General features: G+C 47.1%; 1 protein-coding gene across 3 annotated transcripts in view; it reads right to left on the bottom strand.

Moving 5' to 3' along the window:
• LOC112221560 (bromodomain adjacent to zinc finger domain protein 2A) overlaps positions 1 to 14,405 on the bottom strand; it is a 32,160-nt gene extending 17,755 nt beyond the window's left edge. The window contains exons 1-19 of one of the 3 annotated variants that reach the window (XM_042303967.1): positions 14,155 to 14,405; positions 12,370 to 12,499; positions 10,433 to 11,281; positions 7,337 to 9,541; positions 6,825 to 7,082; positions 6,317 to 6,718; positions 6,086 to 6,146; positions 5,739 to 5,847; positions 5,249 to 5,350; positions 4,893 to 5,118; positions 4,644 to 4,705; positions 4,475 to 4,540; positions 3,750 to 4,382; positions 3,327 to 3,541; positions 3,089 to 3,163; positions 2,817 to 2,994; positions 2,675 to 2,737; positions 752 to 896; positions 60 to 667 (exon numbers count right to left, since the gene is read on the bottom strand). In XM_042303967.1, the coding sequence (XP_042159901.1) occupies positions 60 to 667; positions 752 to 896; positions 2,675 to 2,737; positions 2,817 to 2,994; positions 3,089 to 3,163; positions 3,327 to 3,541; positions 3,750 to 4,382; positions 4,475 to 4,540; positions 4,644 to 4,705; positions 4,893 to 5,118; positions 5,249 to 5,350; positions 5,739 to 5,847; positions 6,086 to 6,146; positions 6,317 to 6,718; positions 6,825 to 7,082; positions 7,337 to 9,541; positions 10,433 to 11,281; positions 12,370 to 12,499 (6,387 nt within the window). In that variant the 5' untranslated portion in view covers positions 14,155 to 14,405. Of the gene's footprint in view, positions 1 to 59; positions 668 to 751; positions 897 to 2,674; positions 2,738 to 2,816; positions 2,995 to 3,088; positions 3,164 to 3,326; positions 3,542 to 3,749; positions 4,383 to 4,474; positions 4,541 to 4,643; positions 4,706 to 4,892; positions 5,119 to 5,248; positions 5,351 to 5,738; positions 5,848 to 6,085; positions 6,147 to 6,316; positions 6,719 to 6,824; positions 7,083 to 7,336; positions 9,542 to 10,432; positions 11,282 to 12,369; positions 12,500 to 14,154 lie in introns of those variants that run through there. The other 2 variants (XM_042303968.1, XM_042303969.1) reach the window with 2 other exon arrangements.

Below are 14,405 nucleotides of genomic sequence, written 5' to 3'. Positions count from 1 at the left end.
CTGAGTGTTCTCTCCCATGAGGGTCCTGAAGTGAGTGCAGGGGGCTGAGGGGGAATCACCTGCAGCAGTGGAGCAGCAAGGGCGGGCAGGGTGCTGGGGGTCAGAGGGAGGCGTTTGGGCGGCTTGCTGGGGGGGGTCTGAGGTTCTGTCAGAGAGGTTTTGTCACAAGGCTGTTTTGGCAGCAGGTTGAACCACTGCCCCTGTTTCTCCGCCATCTCTTTCACGCTATCCTCTGGTAGTCTGCCTTTAGGTCCCGTCCCTGTTATTGGCTCCGTCCCGTTGGTTAAGGCGCCCTGCAATTGGCTGGGACAGTTACTGAAAGTGGACTGAGTGAGGTCTTCTGTTCCATTGGTGGTGGTGGTCTCCGGGGAAACGCCTGGCCCCAACTCCTCCCCGCCGGACTTGCTGCTACGGCGACGGCGGCGACACTTGGCGGTGCGGAGGTGTAGCTCCACCTCTGGTTTGATCTTGCGGGGGCGACCCCGGGCCCTGGGACTGCTCATAAGAGAGGCGGTGCCGGGGAGAGGGTCCCCTTTAGGGGGCAAGGAGGTCTGGGACTGGGGAGAGGAAGCGGGAGGGGCAGGGGTGGTAGTGGGCTTCTCCTCCACTTTGGGTTCCCTCTTCAGAAGAGTGACAGGCACCTCCTTCACCAGGATATCTTCTGTCGCTAACAGACAGAGAGGATGGATATGTTTAGAGTCAATAAAAAGATGTCTAGCAGAGGGTTGAGGGCAGTTGCTCTGCAACTCACCTAGGATCTCCTCAGGCCCCTCCACCAGCACCCCTCCCAGGTGGGGCAGGAGCCAGTATCTCCGGCGGAACCGGTCCTGGCCCAGAGACACCGCCCGCAGGGAGTGGGAGGACTGGAGCAGCTTCTTACGGAAAAACACCTGTCGCTGTGGAGGAGAAAAAAGAAAAAAAATACATATATATATCACACACATACACACAAAAGTATGTGGACACCCTTTCAAATTAGTGGATTTGTTTATTTCAACCACACCCGTTACTGACAGGTGTATAAAAATCAAGCACACAGCCATGCAATCTCCATAGACAAACCTTGGCAGTAGAATGGCCTTACTCAAGAGCGCAGTTCATTGTGGCACCGTCACAGGATGCCACCTTTCCAACAAGTCAATTCATCAAATTTCTGCCCTGGTCAATTGTAAGTGCTGTTATTGTGAAGTGGAACCACCTAGGAGCAACAACGGCTCAACCGCAAAATGGTAGGTCACACAAGATCACAGAATGGGACCACCGAGTGATGAAGCGCGTTTTCAATTTTCACCTAAAATTACATACCCAAATCTAACTACCTGTAGCTCAGGCCCTGAAGCAAGGATACGCATATTTTTGGTACCATTTGAAAGGAAACACTGAGGTTTGTGGAAATGTGAATTGAATGGAGGAGATTATAACACAATCTATCTGGTCGAAGAAAATACAAAAGACAAAAACCAACACAATAGATCTGGTAGACTACAAAACCAAAAACAAAAACGTGGTGTCCTATAGGATATAGTACACTCCTAATTATATAGTGAAGTCTGGTTACGTTCTAGGATCTCGGAGGAATAAATACAAATGTGATTTAACTGGTTGAAACAACATTTCGGGTTAGATTTCCACAGATTCCTTTCTTTGCAAATTGAACGAGTGGAAATACAAAATCAAACGTGCAGGATATGAAAAAGTATTTTATCTAACAAAATGACACTTCATGTTATGTCTGGGACCCTTTGGATGATACAATTCTGAAAACTAGTTCTGATTTAAGTACACATTTCACCTTCAGCGGTGAATTTATCAAACCTATCGCAGTGAAAAAAGGTGTTTTGTTGTTAGGAGCTCTCAAACAATAGCATGGCATTTATTTGCAGCAATAGCTACTGTAAATTGGACAGTGCAGTTATATTAACAAGAATTTAAGCTTTCAGCCGATATAAGACACATATGACCCGACATTTGTCGTTTCTCTAAAATCTGATTTATAACTGTCCTGTTGACGGGACGCCTATCCCTACGTTAAGCGTCTGCTGGAGTGGAGTAAAGCTCGCCGCCATTGGACTCTGGAGCAGTGGAAAGGCGTTCTCTGGAGTGATAAATCAAGCTTCACCATATGGCAGTCTGACGGACAAATCTGGGTTTGGCGGATGCCAGGAGAACGCTACCTACCCTAATGCACAGTGCCAACTGTAAAGTTTGGTGGAGGATAAATAATGGTCTGGGGCTGATTTTTCATGATTCGCGCTAGGCCCCTTAGTTAGAGTGCAGGGAAATATTAATGCTACAGCATACAATGACATTCCAGACGATTGTTGCAACAGTTTGGGGAAGGCCCTTCCCTGTTACAGCATGACAATGTCCCCGTGCACAAAGCGAGGTCCAGATCTCGGTTTGTCGAGATCGGTGTGGAAGAACTTGACTGGCCTGCCAGTCGACTTGCTTCCATTGCGGCTGAACATCCCCGCAGCAATGTTACACCATGTAGTGGAAAGCCTTTCCAGAAGAGTGGAGACTGTTATATGGGGGAGCAATGATGTGCAGGTGTCCACATACTTTTGGTCATGTAGGGTGACATTTTCCTCAAACAAAACAACTCAGAACTGTGAACACAATGTAGTTACACTGATAGAAAAGACACTACAGAAGAACAAAATTAATGCCTTACCTTGGTTAGCTTATCGATCTGCCTCTCCAACTCTGGAATGCTGGCATTGGCGGGGCTGTCAGTCTGTGGAAAGGACATTTGGTGAGTATAATACAGACATCCTCACCAACACATTGAGATTGACACAAACACACACACGCACTTCATTCAGTTTGGGCTCCTCCTTGGGTGTGCGGCGGCGGCTGCCCCTCTCCATGGGGCCACCGCTCTCTTCCAGACTGAGGTTCTCCTCCTCTGCCACCCTGGCACTGCGCCTCCTCTCCTCTAGATAGAGCTCCTCCTCAGACCGCCCCGTACGCCGTGCTAGAGCTGCCTTCAGTCTGGGAGATCACACACATAAAACCCCAGTGATATAACACTCTCCTTCCACAAACTAAAACAAATCTAAATTCAAGGAGCTGTGACTGGTCTTACTTGCGCAATTTCCCCTCGATGATCCACTTGTTCTTCCTGTAAGTAGCCCTGTTTTCCAGTGTGTTGTCAATCTCACTGCAATGCAAAACAATACAAACAGGGTTTACTTTAAAAGTGGGATATCCTTTCCAGAAGGGGTTTCTTTTGACACATTTTTGCTGTAAAATATATTTGCATCATACTTAGGATATGGTGGTTATTAACTCCTTAGTTTCTCTCTGTGTATTGTCATCCTGACCTTATGACAATGTTGCTGCCGTTGAGCTCCTCCACCAGGAAGCCCAGGATGGCAGCCTTGGTGTCAGGGTTGAGGGTGAGGAAGGTCTTGGTCCGCAGCACGTTGCACACCTCCATGTCAAAGCCATGGGACTCCAAGAAGATCCTCAGGCCCTCAGACACTGTGCTGCGAGTCAGCTCCAGGTCCACCAGCTTCTCCCCTAGGATCTTCACCGACTGGAGGGAGAGAAAGAGGGGGATTTAAGAAATTGAACTAGGTAAATCTGATGAACTAGAGTTTACATGTAACATACAGCTAAATACATTTTTTAATTGGTAAACTATAGCTAACAGTAAAATGTCTACATGGAGACAGCGCTTTGTCAAACAAATATTCAGGAACACCTATCTCCAAAACTATCTCCATACAGTCAACAACACACACCTGGTAGTAGGGTGGCAGGCCTGGGTCGTGTAGTGCGGCCTCCACCAGCTTTATGAGCAGATCCTGGACCTCGCTTTGACTGTCTCCCAGGCCCAGGAGGCCCTCCTGCAGGGTGCTGAGGCTAGGCACATCAGTGGGGATGTGGAGGCCCAGCACCTTGCCATAGCTGTACAGGAACTCCACCACAGTCAGGCAGTGGGAGAAGGCCACACCAGAAAGAACCAAGCCAGGGATCCGAGACAGCTCCGGAAGGGGCTGGTGGTCTGTGAGACACATGTCCTCAGTGGGCTTCTTCAGCTCCTCCAGGATCATCTGCTGTCTCCTCCTCTCCTCCAGCCGTCTCTGGGCCTGGGCCCTCCTCTCCACCTGCTTCTTAGCTGCCAGGGCTGCCTGGGCCGCAGCCTCCGCCTCTGCCTGGGCCGCAGCCAGGGCCTTGGCCTTACTCCTGGCCCCCAGCACCCTTTTCCCCTTGGCCAACCTCTCCTGGTCAGTCTCCACAACCGGTGGCGGCACCTCAACCTTCTTCCTAGGGCCGCGCTTCTTGGGCTCAGGGGCGGGTGGCTGTAGTGGGGCCGGCTGTGAGGCCTCCTGGTTGGCTGGTTCAGCCTTCACCTCCTTGGTCTCCTTGTCCAGCTGAACAGAGGGTAAGAGGGGTTTGTTAAATAGAGTGTGGCCGATTATTGCTTTGGTCAACAACAACAAAAATATATAGAAATATGCCTTACCTTCGCTTGCTTTTTCTCCTGTCGGATCTTTTTATTCTTGTTATCCTCCTTTCTTTTCATCCTTGCCTAGAAGAGAGGAATGGAACCATTTGACTTAAGTGTGTTGGATACACCACCAACATGTAATGTTACAACACGTCTTCAGATTTTGATGCTTAGTATACCGTACCTTTCTCTTCATTTTCTTCTTGATTTTGACAAGTTTCTCCTTGTCCTCCTCAGTCAGACCATCTAAAATTAGATAAACACGTTTACATTGGAGACTACAAAATCCAACCTAATTGAAGTTTTTTGATGCAGACAGATTCTACAATATTACATGGCTGATTATTTTGTGCCATTGAATAAGTCTGTACAGGAGCTTACTTTCCAACCAGTGAACACAGACTCATATCGCCAGGCTATGACCTCCACTCACCCTTGGCCTCTAGCCTCTTCAGCATTCTGGCGTCCACCTTGCTCAGCAGGTCCACCATCTTGGGTTTGGGCGGCCTCCCGGGCTTTCGGACTGGCCCACCCTTGGTACGACGAGCTCGGGGCCGGGGCATCTCTTTGTCAGGGTTTGGAGGTCGGCCACGTCGGCCTGTGATGGCCATGATCATGGAGGGCACCTCCTCATTGGCCAGTAGGCACCATTTCACTCCCTGGAAGAGATCATATGAAAAGGTTTATGGGAAATGTGTTTTATGATATTACACTGACAGTGTGCATCGAGTTATTACTGTAGGTATTTATGATGAAAGATCTGTCAGCAAATACAATAAATTCACACACCTCAGTGGAGTCCCTCTCCTCGTAGAAGTCTCCTACGGGCATGCGGGGGCTGAAACTGAAGTGTTCCCTGGTCACAGCAGTGTCCTGGTGCCTGTTCAGATACTGAGGGAGAACAGGATCGTCAGTCAGTGGCATCAGAGCAGAGGAACATGGAAAAATACAGGTCATAGGTCACCGAGTCATCCACGCACAGTATGAGCAAATGATGGGTTGATTATATGGGATCAAATGCAGCTACAGTTATGCCTGTATGCTAAAAACATGGCCTCTCCATGGTCTCTTAATTTAGATGGTCACAGTCAATCTCTCACCCAAAATAAGTGTCTGTCTGATGTGGTAAATGTCCTGAGGTAAAGAAAACCCATTGTATCAAGGGCTATTTAAAGCTGCTGAAGTTCTCTCGTGTCTCACACAATAAATTGACAGTAAGATTATGTTGTGCCAAAATGGCTCCTGTGGTGAGGTTTTACTGTAACTCAGGGCCATTTACCTTGATGACTTCGGGAAACTGCTTCATCCTCCTCCCACAGGGGCTGTAGTACCAGGTCTCGCCCTTGAGTCGGTCCTCATTCTTCTTGACCCGGATCTCCCTCCTCCAGCTAAAGCACAGATCAATAGAAAGTCAGTTAAGAACCACATTCAACAGAGTAAAAGCAGCACATAGTATCCATGCAGTGGGCCTAGAATAGAAGGATGAAACTGAGGGGTTTTGTATTTATGGGTGAACATAAACCTTCTGCACTTTCCACACACTAGAAGTATTTGGCACAGAAAAGCCTAATTAAGGGGGACTTCTCGCTCCATAAACTGTATAAATCAGAGTGTATGTATCATTACCCGTGGAGCAGAGGGAAGTAGACTTGCTCCTCTGTTGCTATCCTCCTTCTAGGAGTGTCACCTGTACAAAGAACAAAGATAGTTTAATCAGATCAGTACCAACTGACTCATCCATCAACAATGCCATTGGTTTAGAGTTTATAATCATTGGGTTATAACTATATCTAGTTGAAAAATATGTAACCATTTTTCAATAATTTCCAGTATTAAAGTAGTTTGCTCATTCATTACCCGCAGTGGAACTGTCGTCGCCGTCGTTGACGTTATTGTCATCATCATTGGGTTTAGTGTCAATGTCCATTTTTGCTATTTTGTGTGGCTTCGGCTCCAGAACACTTACTTTCTTGACTCTAACTTTCTTGGGTTTGATCACTGGTGGGGTCTCGCCACTGGTCAGACATGGTTTACCAATGGTAGTGACTGGTCCACTTTGACCAGGAAGTAGGCCTTCAGCAGAATGTTCAGGCTCTCCTGTGGCTGCTACTGGTTCAATCTTCTTCTTTCTCTTTCTAGGTGGTCCCTTTTCCTTGTTCTCTCCTACCTCAAGCTTCTTCCTCCTCTCTACCTTTATCTTCTCTACCTTTGGAGTTTTAATAGCAGACTTCCGCTGGGCTTTCCCAGGGGCCTGCGGAACTGGAGAGTGACAAAAGAAATTTCAGAAATCCTTGTTTGTACACTACCTTTTTCAAAATTAATTAGTTACACAGATAAAAAAGGGATAAAGGAGAAGTTGGTTTACCGGGAATGGAGGCTGCTTGAGTGCGTGGCTTCCTGGGTTTCCTTGGTGTTTTGGTCTTTTGGCCAGTCGTGGGCACGGCTGGGGCACCTAGGGGCAGGAGCGGGGCTCCAACCAGGCTTTCCACCAGGGCACTGAGCGCCGCTGTGTGCTTGCCTTTATCCATGATAACAGGTGGTGCCATGATGGTAGCAGCACTGGCCTTGGTGCTGGTGGTGCCAGTGGAGTCTGGTATATCGCAGACCTCCGCCTCACGGTCACCTTCAGACCGTGTCAAGAGGGCATAAGGTTAATGGTCAATGTGTAGCAACATCAAATTAACGGAGTTACTGTTTGTTGACAAAATATGTATTTCCATAGTTGGCTGTGATAATTTCCAAGACCTAACCCACAACTCTTTCTTGCAAAGTTCTAGATTGCCACACATCTTACTTAACAGGAGATTCTGACTCACAAAAATCTAATTAATTACAAAAACATAGGTTGTCATACATCAACTATGGCAAGGATCTTACCTTTGTAGGCTGGGGTTGGTTTGGCAGGGCAATTTGAGCTTGACCGAGAGATGTCATTCTGGGACAAGTCAACACTGGAGTCCTGCATCTGAGAGGTGTTGTACAGAGAGGACTCCAGCATGGACTCCTTGGTGCTCAGGCAGCTGTCCATGGTCTCCTCTGCCCGAGAAACGTTCTCTGTCTGGGTATCATCCAGAGTCAATTCCCTAGAGTTCTCCACAGAGGAGAAGCTGCTATCCATTGTAGTGTCTCCAACATGTGATGTTTCCTCCACGTGAGTGCTGTCATCCATGCGAGCGCTGTCATCCATGCGAGCGCTGTAGTCAAATAGAGATTTGTTGCCATCTATGCGAGAGCTGTCGTCAAAGCGGGAAGTGTCATCATCCGTGTGAGAGGTATCGTCAAACAGAGAGTTATCACCATCTACGCGGGAGATGTCATCCAATCGAGATGTGTCATTCATGCGAGAGGTATCGTCAAGTCTAGAAGTTTCGTCAAACCGAGAGGCATCGTCAAATGACGAGTTGTTACTGATGTCATCTTCCTCAGTGAGGCTGAGGTCTTCCATATGGGTGCTGTCGAGGCGTATGGACTCCGCCTGCAAGGACTCGTCAAAAGACTCATCAACTGTTGACTCATCCGTCACACAGATGTCATCCAGACTTCTCTTCTCCAGGGGAATGTCTGCACCACTCATCGGGGTGGTGTCATTTTTCTCAGCACAAACTTGGTCCCCAGGGGAGTCCTCTTGGTTCTTGGGGTGCAGTGTCGTCCCAGGAATAACTGTGAGGGGTTTGATTGAGTGTTTTTCACATTGACGAGTCGGAGACCCTGCGGAATCAATCTTTGATGACGTTTTGACTCTGTCTGCTTCTACAGAGGGATCCTTCATGTTCCCCATGTACTTCATGTTCCCCATGCATCGCTCCTCTGGCTCTGGGGGAACCATCCGTTTAGGAGCTTGTGGAGGAGCAGGGGCGGATAGTGGAGGTGCAGAAGGTACCGCAAGAGGAGCAGTCATCACTGCAAGAGGCACAGACATCAAGGCAGGTGACTCAGACAATGGAGGAGCTCTGGAGGTTTGGGATGTGAGAGGAGGAGGTCCAGACAAAGGTAGAGCTCTAGGGCCTTGGACTGTTAGAGGAGGCATAGACACCTCCTTTGGAAAGGAGGACACTACAGACACTGCGGGAGGGGCAGAAACTGCTAGGGGACAAGTAGACACTGATTGAGAAAGTGAGGACACTGATATAGAACGTGAATTGACTGCCGAATGAGGCCTGGACACTGCTGAGGGAGGTGCCATGACTGCCACCGAGGGAGTAGACACCGCTGGGGAAGGAGCAGATGCAGACATTGATGACGAAGTCCAAAACGTTTCTCGAGGTGCTCCAAATAAAGCAGGGGGAGAAGAAGTCAGAGGAGGTAGTCTGGATCCTTGGACCATCTGTTGAAGAGCGGGGATAGGCACAGACATGGAGTGCGGGAGAGCAGACACCATGGTAGAAGTCGAGACCACTGCAGGAGGTGTAGATGTAGTGTGAGCAGTCTGATGTGCCACAGACACTGGGGGACGAGCACTGACTGGATTGGGAGCAGTCACAGATGGAGGTCTAGAGGATTTGTCCAGTAAAGGAGAAAGAGCAGATGGCTTAGGAGGAGGTGCAGACAATGAGGAGGGAGGTGATACGACTGATGGAAGTGTGGACACAGTCACTGGAAAAGGTCTTAGGCCTTGTAACATCAGAGGAGGCGACGACAGCCTGGGAGGAGGCCCGAGCACAGGGGGAGAAGGAGCAGAGGACATGGGAAGAGCTGAGTTTCGGGGAGGCGTAGAAGTAACGGAGGAAGATGAAACAACAGGAGGCCCTGAGGCACTCATATGAGCCATAGACACTGCAGGAGGTGCAGAGACCGTAGGAGGGGTTGCTGCCTTAGCTGAAGGAGGTATGGAAACCACAGGGGGAGGCGCCGACATCGAGTGTGGAGGCTCAGGCAGCGCAGACTCCCTCGCTAAGGTAGTCATTTCATGTTGCTGGGCCATTGGCTGCTTGGAGCGCTGGCAGTAGTCACTGGTGGGCCCCATGGGAGGTCCAGGGGGCTTGGGAGGGTAGCTGTCGCTTTTAGGCAGCCGCTGGGCGACAGACGTCCTCTCCATCCCAATGTAGCCTTTATCCACATCCTTAAACGCTTCACTCATCCGCCCTAGGGAACACAAAACAGTCAGACCATTAGAAATGACAAGAACAAAAGACAGCAGCGGCAAGGCAATTCAAAGGAGGGAATCTGAAGAGCAGATGGATCTTTTATAAAACACCTTGTCGACTATCTTATGCATGCCAGCGTTCCACTTCAGTGAGATGACAATAAAAATATTGCCTGTATCAAGGGCCAGGAGTTTTTCGCTATGTATTGTGGTGCACACTAAATTGAGGTGAGCTACACCTGACTACAGTGGTTGAGAATCAGGAAATATGTGAGGTGAGATTTACAACATGATTTCTCTCAGGAGATACAGGCCAGGGTCCAAACCAGGAAACAAGTAAGGTTCTCTGACATGGAGAGCTAACTACAGTCAAACAGGAACAATGAATGACCTATAGATAAGCCTACATCTCAAACCACTGCAAGAGGTGACTTTCCTGAACTTTTTGGGACTTGTCCATACTGTAACCTATGTTAGAAGGAATCCAGTTGACACATCCTTATTCCTTTCCACAAAAAATGTCCTCTCGTCAGAAAATGTCTCTTATCAAGCTGAGATGACAGAATATGCAAACACGGTTTCAGTTCTGTCATGGAACCAGTTGACAGTGTTGACATTAAAAAAATCTGCTTAGTGAATTCAATTACTGACAGCTGAGACACTGATTAGTAATTTAGCAGATAAGGCCTAATTGAAAGAGTTGAGTCATTGAAAAGAAAAATTGCTTTGAAACAGGAATTTCAAACACTTGTAATACATGGCGCTGTTTCTACAGATACTGTATTTAGCGACCACAGAAATATGAAAATGAAACTTCTTCTGTGCTATAAAAATAGAAGGGGTTAGGTTACTCAGAAGACTTGAAACCTGTGTAAATATGTGCATCTCACCTTGCATGACAGCTGGCATCGCTACAGAACCACCATGGGGACTCTTCTCCCTGGTCTGGCTCTGGGGCGATCCACTATCCGCCATTGTCGAGGGTGACATCATGGGGACAGAAGACACCGCCATGGGGAGGGGGCTGCCTGTGCCCCCCCGGCCCATCTGGTGGTGCTGGGGGCTTCCCCGTGGAGGGGTGAAATTCTGGGAGGTAGGGGGCATCATCTGAGCCTGAGGTTGTGGAGCGGGAAGAGGTGGGTGCTGGGGCTGGTGCTGGTAGTAGGGAATCCCGTTGGACACCATGCTGTAGTGCTGAGGTTGCTGCTGCTGGTGGTGGTGTTGCTGTGTCTGTTGGTGAGGGGGTGGCTGTGGAGGCTGCTGCTGGTGATGCTGTGAGGGTGCAATCCCAGGGTGCACCTGGCTCTGGTAGGCCCCGTACACGCTCTGCGAGTTATACCCCATTGCCATGGCTGTGCTGCTCTGCTGTTGCCCCGGGTTAACCCTGTTCCAGTACTGGCCCCCTGTAAGATTCATGTTTGGGGGTGGCACCACGGGGGGCTGACGGGACCCAGGCATGCCCCCGTTCAGTTGGTACTGTCCGTGACCCTGGAAATGCTGCTGGCTCTGTTGCTGCATCACCCCAGTGGGAGGCTGCTTCTGGTGCATGCCATGCCCAGGAGACAAGCTCATGGCTGGGCTGTATTGTGGCTGTCCTCCCCACAGGTAGTCGTAGCCCATGCTACTCTGGTGGTGGTGGTTGCTCATATGAGGGTATGGGGCTGTTGGAGGTTGGGAGCCAGACACACTGGACCCAATTACAGTAGTGCTGCCATTCACATTCATTTCGCCGTTCATATCTGCAAAGGTGGTCAGGGACAAGAGTAAGAGAAGACGGGTCAGATAATTCATTTTTCAGTGTGTTCAATTCACACATCATGCATCCTGCACAATCATAAATTCTCTAGAAAATTTGAGGTGTGAGGTTACATTAATTAATTGCTTATGCACCAAAAACCTTCTCTAGAGTTAGATACAATCTCTTGCTAATTATAAGGTGAAAAGACTGGGGCAGAGCGATATTCATTTAAATCAGTTATTGATATACACTTAAATATATAAAAACGCAACATGCAATAATTTAAACATTTTTACTGGGTTCCAGTTTATAGGAAATCACTCAATTGACAAATGCATTAGGCCCTAATCTGTGGATTTCACATGACTGGGCAGGGGAGCAGTCATGGGTGGGCGTGGTCCCACCCACTCAGGAACCAGGCCCAGCCAATCAGTTAGTTTTTCCCTACAAAAGAGCTTTTTTGCAGACAGAAATACGCCTCAGTTTCATCAGCTGTCCGTCCGGTGGGCTGGTCTCAGAAATCCTGCAGGTAAAGAAGCCAGATGTGGTGGTCCTAGGCTGGTGTAGTTACACATGGTCTGCGGTTGTGAGGCCAGTTGGACATACTGCCAAATTCTCTAAAATGACGTTGGAGGTGGCTTATGGTAGAGAAATTAACATTAAATTATCTTGCAACAGCTCTGGTGGACATTCCTGCAGTCAGCATGCCAATTGCTGGCTCCCTCAAAACTTCAGACATCTATCGCATTGTGTTTTGTTACAAAACTGCACATTTTCGAATGGCCTTTTATTGTCCCCAGCACAAGGTGCACCTGTGCAATGAACACACTGTTTAACCAGATTCTTGATATGCCACACCTGGCAGGTAGATTGATTATATTGGAAAAGGAGAAATGCTGCCTAACAGGCATGTAAACAAAAATAGTGCACAACATTTGAGAGAAATACTTTTTAGTGTGTATGGAACATATCTGGGATATTTTATTACAGCTCATGAAACAAGGGACCAACACTTTACATAGTGTTTATATTTTTGTTCACCATAGAAATAGAGGCAGAGTAGCCACAGAAAATTGGGTCTGTACTCACTCTTCTCCTGCTGAGGGAAACTCATGGAGGACCCATTGGTATAGACAGAATCCCCTGAGGAGAGTTTCAGTCCTGAGTTAACAGACACAGAGGAGTGGGTGCCATAGTTGAAATGGTTGTTCGCCTCCATCTGAAAAACAGGTAGCAAAGACAACAAGTCATGAAGAAAAACAATAAATAAACCAGGAAAAAGTATTTGACCCTGCACATCAAATAAATAATTATTTTTTGAATAAATAATAAATCTAGATCCATACACAAACATGCATTGTTACAACTGCAGGCGTTGGCAAGCCTGAAGATGGCTATGAATGATGACACGTTGAGGACGACACCACAAACGTTGCACTCCCACAACATGTCGCAGTTAGAGCAGCAGATGGGATGCTCTGGCCAGCACACTCATGAACAATGAACGCCACGTTAAAGCATAGCGAACCCGTTTTGACAGCGGGGGAACGACAATATTTTGGTCTGCGAGACATGTTTTCAAGAAATCTAGCTATACATTGAAAAAGGTATATCGTGGTTTTCAACAAGTAGCTACATATTGTACAAAACGTCTGCCTGTTCGTAAACCCAACGTTTAACTGCGTTTGTCAACATCCATCCCACGATAAACGCATAATATTAGCATTAAGAGCTAACTAACATTAGCTAGCTGAAAACATTGGTTTCATTAAGCTATGCTAGCTCGATAGTTCACCACAAATCTTGGAAATGTCACAAATATATATTTAATTGCAATTTGAAAACAGACAACTTCCGTAGTTAATCATTTATAAGCTAATTTCTAACGACAGAAAATTAGATTCGGTTGTCATTGCTTACTAGCAAGGCTTTCTGCTACACGTGACCATGCGCTGTTGCTGATATCGCCCCTCTGCATAGACCTGAATCTCTCATCCAATACACAACTTGTCAGCAAACTAGCTATAGCAGTCTTTCATGATAGCGTGTCATGGTTACACTAGCTCGCTATTTAACTTGTCCAGTTGAAGTTGATGAGCTAGCTAGAAAACAAACCATACCCGCTATTCAGTTGTTTATTAAAACTCAACGAAAACAAAAGGGCTCCACGTTAGTGCTTGTAGTGGAATTGAAGAAGAAGCGGCACGAGCGGAATCATAAACATGTTTCGTTTTGTTATAGTTCATATATTGACTAGTTAGCTAAATTAGCGTTCATTCAAAACTCGCCACCAGATGGTTAACGTGATATCCAACTAACGGTAGGCCTACTGTAAGCTATCTAACGTTATCTAGTTAGCAATACGGCGCTAGGTTAGCATCTGATTTGATATCTTTCTAACGTTACTGTACACTGCATCAAAAACAATCATCAAATGAGTTCGTTATTGAGATGTAACTACATTTAACACAATCGGGCGATTGTAGAATTTGCTGATCGTTTCAACATAACATTTGACACATCTAGGCCCTTATTAGATCATGCTAAATTCAAGGTTATTGACAATAGCGTCACTAGTAATCAACAACAGACATTAGCTACAACGCTGAGTAAAACTAGTTAATAATAGTCACAGCGGGTCTGTGTTCATAACCATTTGTGATGATAACTAAAACATATAGAGTAATAACATCAGTCGTCTTGGAGTATCGTTTTTGTTTACGTTCTTAAAACAGTGGCTGCTTCTCTTTTGTTAGCCACCAAGCTAATAAACGCACATTGTTTTCGCTGTATTCGCCTGAGATAGTGAGGCAAGCATCATCCTCCCTCACACACTCAAAAGTTTGACATAGAATGTAATTAAAACTGACTAACCTTGTAATCCTTGGATTTCAAAGACACTGATGTCTTTGATCATCCGAGTGAACAAATATGGTTGAAGTAGGTACAGGCTATGTAAATAAAACAGGTACAGTATTCGCTAACCTTTGGGTTTCAAATGAGCAAACATGGCTGGTGTTTGAGCGCAGCCATGATCACAGAAGAGAAAGAAATCGAGCCGAAAGAGGAAGTGAATGGTTACGAGATGGCGGATAAATAAAGATAGTTCACTCAAGCCGTTTACC

This window comes from Oncorhynchus tshawytscha, linkage group LG22 (assembly GCF_018296145.1).
Source record: "Oncorhynchus tshawytscha isolate Ot180627B linkage group LG22, Otsh_v2.0, whole genome shotgun sequence".
In the NCBI taxonomy this organism is placed as follows: Eukaryota; Metazoa; Chordata; class Actinopteri; order Salmoniformes; family Salmonidae; genus Oncorhynchus; species Oncorhynchus tshawytscha.
The sequence above is the reverse complement of the archived record's forward strand: the minus strand, read 5'-3'. Positions and strand labels throughout refer to the sequence as shown.